This window comes from Gossypium hirsutum, chromosome A04 (genome assembly GCF_007990345.1).
Source record: "Gossypium hirsutum isolate 1008001.06 chromosome A04, Gossypium_hirsutum_v2.1, whole genome shotgun sequence".
Classification (NCBI taxonomy): domain Eukaryota; kingdom Viridiplantae; phylum Streptophyta; class Magnoliopsida; order Malvales; family Malvaceae; genus Gossypium; species Gossypium hirsutum.
The window spans coordinates 9,683,925-9,693,760 of record NC_053427.1 but is presented as its reverse complement, the minus strand read 5'-3'; the positions used below and the strand labels follow the sequence as shown (position 1 = coordinate 9,693,760).

The 9,836-nt window shown below is 33.3% G+C and overlaps 1 protein-coding gene across 1 annotated transcript; it reads right to left on the bottom strand.

The window, feature by feature from the left end:
* Positions 1 to 1,474: 1,474 nt before the first annotated feature.
* LOC107948789 (probable beta-1,3-galactosyltransferase 14) lies at positions 1,475 to 4,244 on the bottom strand. The gene is made up of 7 exons (NM_001327548.1): positions 3,874 to 4,244; positions 3,623 to 3,775; positions 3,455 to 3,537; positions 3,252 to 3,351; positions 2,615 to 2,728; positions 1,975 to 2,117; positions 1,475 to 1,563 (listed from the first exon to the last, which is right to left on the bottom strand). Exons 1-7 carry the CDS (start codon positions 4,242 to 4,244, stop codon positions 1,475 to 1,477), a joined length of 1,053 nt encoding a protein of 350 aa, NP_001314477.1.
* Positions 4,245 to 9,836: the final 5,592 nt, after the last annotated feature.

The following is a 9,836-nucleotide window of genomic DNA, read 5'->3' as shown; positions in this document are numbered from 1 at the left end:
AGTACATGAGTTTGACTTTAATGTTCAATTTAGTATTTGAGTTCTTTTTCCTATTCAAATTAAATACCTATGTATTTTTACTAAAGTATATGTGCAAACTATTCATTGGGCCACATGATGTCTTTTAGTATAAATACCAAATCAAATATTAAAACTAAACTCAAGTAATAAATTTAAAAAAAAAAACTTAAAGTATTATTATACATTTGAACCACCATCAAAATTTTATATGTATAATTATAAAAAAAATTATATATAAAATTACACATTAAATCAAAATTCAAGTATCCTTTTAACATTTATCCTTCAATTTTTTAATATCACATGAATATAATTCTTCACTTTTTCACTTTTACAATAAAAAAAGATGCTTTCAAATCCACTGACTTGAGTAGGGACATTCCCATCATATTTCATCAACAAAATATCTACATTGTAATCTGTCAATGGGATTGTATTATCATATCCCATCATTATTTAAAATTTTAAGCATTTTACTAAACTTTAAATCTTGGGATGATAATTAGATTTGACACATGGGAAAGACAATTAAATTTATAGGCGAAACCAAAATAATTTTTGGGTGTCAAATAAAATTTTAATTTTTTATAATTTTTATCTTTATCATTTTTAAAACATTAAATAATATTTTTATAATTTAAAAAAATATAATTTTATCTTTATTATTTTAAAATTTTAAAATTTTTAAAGAACTTAAATAAGAATTTTTCATTTTGCCTCTGCACATAGAAAGATTTATTTTTTTATTTGACCTTTTTTTTTTGGATCATTTTCATCTTCAACCTTCAAATACTAGTTAAATTATTCTTTCCAAAAAAAATTAATTGAACTGTTAAAAATTGAATGACATTAACATGATAACATGAAAACTCACGTGATATTCTAAATATACTTCACTATTTACATGGATAATTTTCTAAAATTTTATTTTTTTAAAAAAATTGTTAAATTTTTTATTAATTTTTATGAATTAACAATTTGGTCAGTTTTTCTATCCAAAAGAAACCAATTTGTCTAAAATTTGAAAGTTGAGGCTAAAATGATAAAAAATAATAATAATAATAAAGGTCAAAGTGAAAAAATGAGTAAACATTAATGGCTAAATTTATCGTTACACCATTTTTTTATATCAAAAGGGGTCATTTCACTCTCACAAATTCTAATTTGTAGCATAGGACATATTACAATATAGACAGTAGAACCAAGAAAGGCTTCATTTTGATCAAATGTAACGGCAAAAGAATGGTATTGTAAAAATCTCTTGGTAACTTGCATCGTCAGTGAAAAAAAAGCTTAATATATTACAGACTAAAACGATGGCGGAAGACAAAAATGGCTTGCGATGATCGAACGGGGTAATTGAGATATGTCTGAGGGCAATAAGATCAACTTACCAGAACAAACAATTCTGACACCTTTCCATGTTAATAAAATCTGTGTTTTGCCAATTAAGCTAATCATCGTCCGATGGCAAAGTTGGACTTTTAGAGCAGGCATCTATCTGATGAAGTTCCAACATTTTTTTCTCCGGATTGCATAGCCCTGCATGACAAGAGTAAGATTAGAACAGTGTCTGGAGATTTCGAAGCCATTGTCGCAACTTAGAAGGCTAAATACAAGTTGAAACTGGCCTAGTTTTCTATCGAGAGCTGTTCTTTAATGGTTATTTTGAAATCATTACGAGGTCACTAAAGAGTGTTTTAAGGGGAAATGATCTAAAGGTAGTACCACATTTTTGGATTTTGTGGAACTCTACCAAGTTCATATCACATACAATCTTAGATCCTATTGTGACTGATGAAGAAATAGGAAATATTATCGGAAATAGAAACCATTGTAAAGTCCCTCTCCCTTTTAATTGGTTGTGAAATCCATAGAAATAAACTGCGGTCAGCAAGCTTAGAAAGCTTATTACTGGTGGCACAAGGTTGTAAGCTTTAAATGGAACCCAACCTGAACATTTGGGGATATCCCAGACAGCAACAGATGATTGCGTACACTCTGGCTCACATAATGCTCGATTATCCTCATGGTTGACATTCATTGCAAGCATCCATGCACCAATGGTCACATCCTCATTACTGAACATCCGAAAACTGCAGTTCATACAAAATGGGAAAAAAATCATAATAAATCAGAGATATAAAAAAGTAATAGATGAAGGATCAATAGTAACATTACTTAATATAATGTTATGAAAAGAACTTCCAAGAGAAAGAATCATCTTATGTTTCCATTTAGAACCAACCCTACATCCCCCCTGACCTCCTCAATCAAGGACAACGGAATTGGGAAATGATAAAAAGCTTGATCAGCATTCATTATTTTTCAGTTCAAAACAAGGCCAGTGCTAAGCCCATGGCCCAATAGTTCAAAACAAGAGTTCAAACATTTGAGTCACATATTAATAAGCTAAGCTTACAGAGTTCAATACAAGGTTGAAATTAGGAAATGTTTGGGATGCAAAACCAACATTGTCAGCAAGTCAAAATCTATGACCCAAATATAGACAAGACGCCAACAAGACACATAAAGAACAGAGGGAACCGATTTAACAGATAACTATGATTAGATATGAAATCATTAAGAGTACCTGTTGTTTCTTAGAGCAACCAAACTTGCAACAACATCAGCTGAAAGAGCATATATTGGACCGTAGGCGTGAAGAAAGTACTCCTTGCCTAGGAGAAAGGATAATGGCTCATACCTGCACGTATTTAGTCAAATAATGCAATAAGATAAATCTTGTACAACATAATTCACAAAAGAAAACTATGATGAACTTTTCAAAACCTTCAAAGTATATCCTCGTCACCCTTTATGTAAGCATACAAGAGACAAAACATAAATGCAAAATCCTACAGATGAATTAGAACATTCTACGCTACACATTTGTTCGCCAACAAAAGAAAACTATGGTTTTGTATGATCCTTACAAATGATCATGCAATTATAACCAATAGACGTTAATGATTTCCTGAGTTTTCCTTAAAATTTGGTGATGTCAATAGATGTCATTAAACTCTTTCTATTCACCTCCTCAATCAAATTGCCAATATCAACCAAAGCCCAAAAAGAAAGAAAAAGAACACTATTTCTTCCATCAATTTACAGCAGAAGCACTCCCATCAATAAACCAGAAATGCTCACCAAAAATATGAACAGAAAAGGCAGTTAAAACAAATTGCTAAATCATAGATTAATATAGTAAATACTATAACAATACTAACCATTTTAGCTTAGGATCGGTGAATACCGGACCCTTTTTCATGCAACCAAGGTAAGTCTGAGAGTGAGAACGTTCTTTTACTAGTAAAAGTGATAGCCGATCTGCAAATCAACAGTACAACATTTTTATCTAGCAACATAAGTGCAGAATGAAGGTCAGAAAACCATTCAACTCATGCATAAAAGAGTTAATAAATCAAGTCACCTGGCCTCAAATATATATCATCATCAGCTTTGACGTAAAACTCTGAATCAAAGAGTGCATACGCGGCTTTAAAAAATGCTAACCTGAAGCAGACATTCTAAATTAAGGGATCTTTCAATTGAATAACATGGCCAATTGAAAACTAAAATATCCGAAAAAAGAACTAACGTTTTGTACGGGAGCTTACTGTACTCCTCCTCAATATCTAACAAAAGGAAATCATCATATTCTGCTACTTCTTTTTTCAGCTCTGCCATCTTTGATTTATCATTTGTTCTACCAATTACAAACCTAAAAGCTAATCCAGTTGCTTCTTCCAATCTGAAAAATAAAAATTAAATCGTATTTAAAATGTAAAGTTAATTCAAACGGACCTTAATCGTTCTATACTAAAACAAATTACCGGTAAACAAATATACCGTTGAAGGCCTTGACGATCAGAAGGCATCCACGTCTTTCTCAAAGACTGTCTCCGACCAGTGGAGCCAAACCCGGTTTGGATCCCAACGAAGCCCATTATTTTATGCCTCTTAGTCCCATCATCATCACCAGCAGCGGAAAGACCGTTGTTGCCATGACCAGTTTTGTCCCAAATGACACGGACGGATCTAGGGTCGGAGTTCCGGCAACGGTAACCGGATCCACCGGAGGAAAGGAAAGAAGAGAGGGCAAAGAGGAAAGAGACAATGGCGAAGGTGAGGAGGGAGGCGAAGATGAGGAGAGTAGATCTGGTGTGAGGTGTTGCCGGCGGCGAAGTGCGCGCGTGGAAGAACTTGGGAGAGGATGGCATAACTGTGAATTTACAGGGAAGGGAGGGAGAGATTTGGGGAGTGACTAGAGCTTAGGAGAGAAAGCAAGACTCGGTACTCATTTGAAGTGGAAGGCAAGTCAAATTAGACACAAAGAGAGTGACACCCTTCTGTCTTTTAACTATCAAAATGGAGTTTCTGCTTTCCTTTTAATCTTTTGGGTTAATTCTAGCAATTATCTTTAAACTATGACTTCAATTTTAATTTGGTCCTTAGTTTTAAGATTCAATTGGAAAGTTTTAAAATTTGGGACCCTTAAAATTTAATCTACAGTTTAGGTGTGGTTGATGATGTTAACCCTTTTCAGTTCTTTTAATTCATCTGCTATTAGATATTGTCTTAATTGCGAGGTTAAGCAAATGAGATTAATCTGCTTTTAAAAAAATCTTTTTAATTTGATCATAAATTTTCTTTAAATTAGAGTCAAATTTTGATAAAAGATATATTTAAATTTGATGCCTCTTTCCTTTTTTAACTGTTGAAAAGAAATAATTTGTGATCGAAATGAAAGTGTCATGAGAGTTAAATAATTAATTAGTTAATTTGTCTTTTTAATCTGATTAGTTTAGATTATTGGTCGAAAAACATATTGTATATTTTATAATTAAATTTAAATAAATTTATTAAATTATAATTTAATCTAATTAAAATAAATCTGTTTATGAATCGACTTGATCCAACTTGAATTTAATTTAAATAATATTTTAAAATTTAAATTTAATTATAAAAATATTTTTAATATTTTATTACTTTTTAATAATAAAAGGGGTTTTTTGAAATGGACGGCTAACTTGAAATTGTTATTTTTAAAATCAAAGCATAGTCCAATTCAACTTGACCTATGGACGTACTCAACTTATAAAAGACTTTATCCAGAATACGATTTAAGTGAGATAGACTACTTCAAATTGATTTATGTTTTATTTCTGGTTTAATGGATTGGACGAATGAAAATGTTTTAATATTTTAGATTGGCTTAATTTTTTTTAAAATTACATCAGTTATTAAATTATGTGTAAGTTTTCGTTTTGGTCAATTAATTAAAAAAATTACAATTTGGTCTTTGAACTATTCAAAAGTTCTCATTTAAGTCATTGAATTATTCAATAGTTTTTATTTAAGTCGTTGGGTTGTTAAATCTCTTTTAGAAAAAGAAAAGTTTCGCCAGAGAGCTCTAAGCAATGATTCAACAACCGATACGGTGGATAAGTACCCATCAACAAGTAGAAAAACATATCTTAGATCCAAGTCGATCTAATGGTCAATGTCGGAGATTAAAGAAAAAAATTATTTGAATTTTGTTTCGCGGATTTATGAAGCCTAAAGTTGTTTTCCATTAAAAACAATTGAACTGCATAAGAGAATAAGTGCAAACAAAGAAAGCCATTTAATATCGATTTTAATAACCTAATGACTTAAATGAAAACTTTTGAATAGTTCAATGACCAAATTGTAATTTTCTAATTGAGTGACCAAAATAAAAATTTACTCGTAGTTTAGTGACTAATGATATAGTTTATTTTATATATATATATAATAATAAGGCATATAATCCATTCTAACCATAAACTAGTCAATATATAACTAATACATCATCAAAACATCGGCGAAATCAAAATATCAAAACCAGTGTCCATAAAATCTAAAGCAATAAAGTCATGAAAACATCCCAAATATCATGGCAAAAACTAGCAAAACGTCTACCACATTGTCTTTATTTCCCCAAAACATAAACGAATAAATAAAGCTCCTACGAAATAATGCTAAAGTCTTGCTTGGATCACTCCATCGGAACCACACCACTCACACCAGAACACAACTAATCTGCAATGATTTTAAAAAGGAGTGGGAGAGTTTAACAAGCTCAGTGAATGATTAGAATAACTATCATACAAACATGTCATCATGCATTAACGAAGCAACCATTAGCACATTTACAACATTTTCAACTTTAGTGTCATATTATACTTATTCATGCATTATTCATTGGTTCGTTTACATAATAATCGCATAACCGTTTAAGCATATATCACATTCTACAAAATCACATTTATGATAATTTGACACTTGAGCTATGAAACATAAAAGTGGGCTCTATCACCACACATCGGATATACAGATCTCTAACACACCAAGTGACTCATAGAGTCGAACATATCCCAAAAGTGTAGCATATAGCTAGCACTCTCCAACACACCAAGCATGTCCCGGTGAATGGAGCTCAACTCACATTCCCGTATCACTCCAAATCTGTCCCGAGCCTCAATGCGCCAAAAACACAACACAAAGGTGAGTACTCACAATCCTATGGCATGCCAACTATATCCAACGGTCTCATAAAGTAACAAGGCTAAAATATCCACATTATAACACACATTTACTTACCGATTTTTCGCTCACTATCATTAGCACATTAGCATCATTAGCACAACGTTATCACTATCATTCGTCATGTATATCATGCCCACATTTACACTTTCACAATAGTCATCACGAGCATATAGCACACATGTCATAGCATCACATCTTAGTTCTCGTTTTCACAATCACATACATACATATTTCACAAATTAAACATGGGTATGAGAAAACTTACACTCGAAGTTTAGAGCATGGGTTTAGGCTACTTCTAAATTCCCAATTAACATAATAAATCGTGTCTACAAGCAGCAATTCCAAACACTTACCGATCACGCTTTCGCCTAATCGTCGAAAGCTCAAACTAGCTCTTTCTTAACTTGAAGAAGGTTCCAATGATTCTGAAGTTTCAAAAAGTAAATAAATAAAAAAATCACAATCAACATACATCTATGGACTCTCTTAAATAACAAAAAAAAAAGCACAAGCCTAAGTCAAATTCTCTTGGAACCAAAACCTTCGACATCACAAACTTGAAACTCAATTATGTCGGTCTATACTTAATCTTTTTTCCTAAAACTGATTTCATTCATCTAATTATTCACCTATGACTAATTCTCAACCTTTAAACTATTGAAAACTACCCAATTCATGGTATCAAAAATTTTTAACATGTTATGGTAATTTTCACAAAAATTCATTTAAAACTCAAGAAATCTTTAACGAAACTTGAAACTCAATTTAGAAACCTTCTATTCATATCAAAACTAGTTGAAAAACACTTTGAAATCACGTTTTTATCCAAAATCCAGAAATCCACCATTAATGATCCAATTTTTGGCTTTTATTCAAAACATGAAATTTAATTGCTAAAAACTCAGTTTAAAAGACCAGATAACAACTAAAACTAAGAGAAAGATGAATTGACACCTTCGATGGAAGAAAAACAGAGCTTTAGTTAAAAATCCAGAAGTCCCACAAGATTGAGAGATTACAAATTCAATGGTGTCTTAGGTGTTTTTCTTAAAATTTTATGAAGGTTTAATGTTGTGAGAATAAAAGAAATCAAGGGAATGGAGTTTGGGAATCAAAGTTTGAATGGGAAGAGCTTAGGAGAGAATGGGACGATAAAAAAAAGGGAGAACACTATTGTGAAATCTCTAGGTAGGGCAAATATATTAGGTTGATTTTAAAGTTTTGGTTTAACTGCCTTATAAATAATCAAAATTTAGCCCTTTTTACAAATCAGTCCTTATTTCAAAATTGAATGTATTTTTAGTATCATTTTCAAAAGTTGATTTGATTTTCAAAAAGCCAGAAATGAAAACATTTTTGATTTACCATTCACGGAATTCCCAAACACAGTAAAGCTAAAATCCCTAAAATACTCCCAAAACTCCTAGGCCCAATTTTGGGGTGTGACAAAGAAAAATGAACAAAAAGAAAGATTAGAGATGATTTTGAAGCAAAAAGAAATTGAATGCTTAAAAGCCTTCAGGATGAAAACCTACTTTGGAAAATGTTTTCTTGAAACCAAAAAGCATGAAAATAGCAAGTATAACGATTAAAGCAAAATAACAAGATAAATAAAGAAAATAAAAGTAATAGTGGAAAAAGGAATAGATAAACTAATGGAGATGAATAGAAGGATAAGTGTTTGATTGAACCATCAGGGAATGATTTCCTGAAGAAATTAATCGATGGCTTTAACTAACCCTCCAAGAGCAAAATCTTGGCAACACGGAGCTTGAAAAAATTCCCCAAACCCATTATTTTGAGATCAAGTCCAATTTCCCTTCGATGGTGTCAATTCAAATGTCTAACTTTCAATGAAGCCCGTGTTTTTTAGCATCAACCACTTTTTCCCATCCCAAGTTATTTTATTAACTTTAACTCCCTATTTATACTGTAACATAACCTCGAGCCTCTTTCTTATTTCTGTGCAACAGGAAGCGATTCGTTGATTGATGAGATAAGCACGTGGTGGAATCGAACCACAGTCTTTTTCCTTACGTGGCAAAAGTCGAGAGTTAAAATATAGACTCGAAAGCATACGCCTGTTAGAAATGATCTCCACCTCCCTTTTTTCGAGTCCTCGTCTTTAATTTTTCGCTTCAAATCTAAAAATGATAAGCTTAAGGTTCTCACTAGAGGCCTTTGCCCTTGTTCTACCGCCGACCAAGTCTTAGGACCTGATCGGTGGAGAGAGGATTTCCACCCCTTTCATGATGCATTCGATGTTTGTTGTAATCTGGGTTCGCCTCCCCCACATGCCGATCGAATGTTAGGGTAAGGAGCTATCTCTACCCTTCTTCTTCACTTCTTTCCTTTGAGATTGGATGCTCTAGAGGTCTCAACGATAAAGAGGCATGGTACGATAGTCAAATGCCACATAATGCGAAATGGCTAGCTGCCCATTACTAAGCGAAGTCCTTTCTCGCCTATCTTCTTGTGACCAAGTTAGTCTATTCTTTAATAAGCCAATTTCCTACTGTAACACTCCTTACCCGTATTCGATACCAAAACAGGGTACAAGGCATTACCGGACTTAAGCAGAACCAAACATACAAAACCGGGCCATAAAATTTCATCCAAACTAAAACCAAACAATTAAAGTCAATTTGTCCCTATTATGGACCTACGAGGCCCAAAACATACATCATTAACGGTCTGAGACTAAACCGAGAATTTACAAAAATTCTAAGAAAATTTCTAGGTTAAAGCCTCACACGCCCATGTAGAGGCAATGCACACGCCCGTGTGCCTGGGGACACGCCCATGTCCCACACCCGTGTGGAATTATTGGATTTATTTTCCAATTCGAACCTACAGGGTTTTTCACACGGTCGAGCACATGCCAGTGTCCTTGGCCCGTGTCCCTCACACAGCATGGCACATGCCCGTGTGGTAGCCTGTGTGATTTTGGCGAGCATTCTGTTTATACAAATTTGAGGCACACGGCCAAGCACACGCTCGTAACCAGAGGCTGTATCTTCCACATGATTGAAACACACAGCCATGTCTCTACCCGTGTATTTACTACCATGCATGTTAACCTAAAATTCAAGGTGCAAGGGACACACGGCAGAACGACACACCCATGGGGCTGACCGTGTGTCACACACGGCCTAGACACATGCCCGTGTGTCTACCCGTGTGGACCATTTGGAGGCTATTCTCTAAGCCATTGGTCACCCTTAAATAATCATACACTT

Excerpts from the sequence above, each read along its gene's own strand:
- LOC107948789 (NM_001327548.1), bottom strand. The coding sequence starts at position 4,244 with ATGCCATCCTCTCCCAAGTTCTTCCACGCGCGCACTTCGCCGCCGGCA. Across the intron at positions 2,729-3,251 it reads ACCGATCCTAAGCTAAAATG|GTATGAGCCATTATCCTTTC; the intron begins GTTAGTATTGTT and ends AAATACGTGCAG. Across the intron at positions 2,118-2,614 it reads GTTGCTCTAAGAAACAACAG|TTTTCGGATGTTCAGTAATG; the intron begins GTACTCTTAATG and ends TATGAACTGCAG.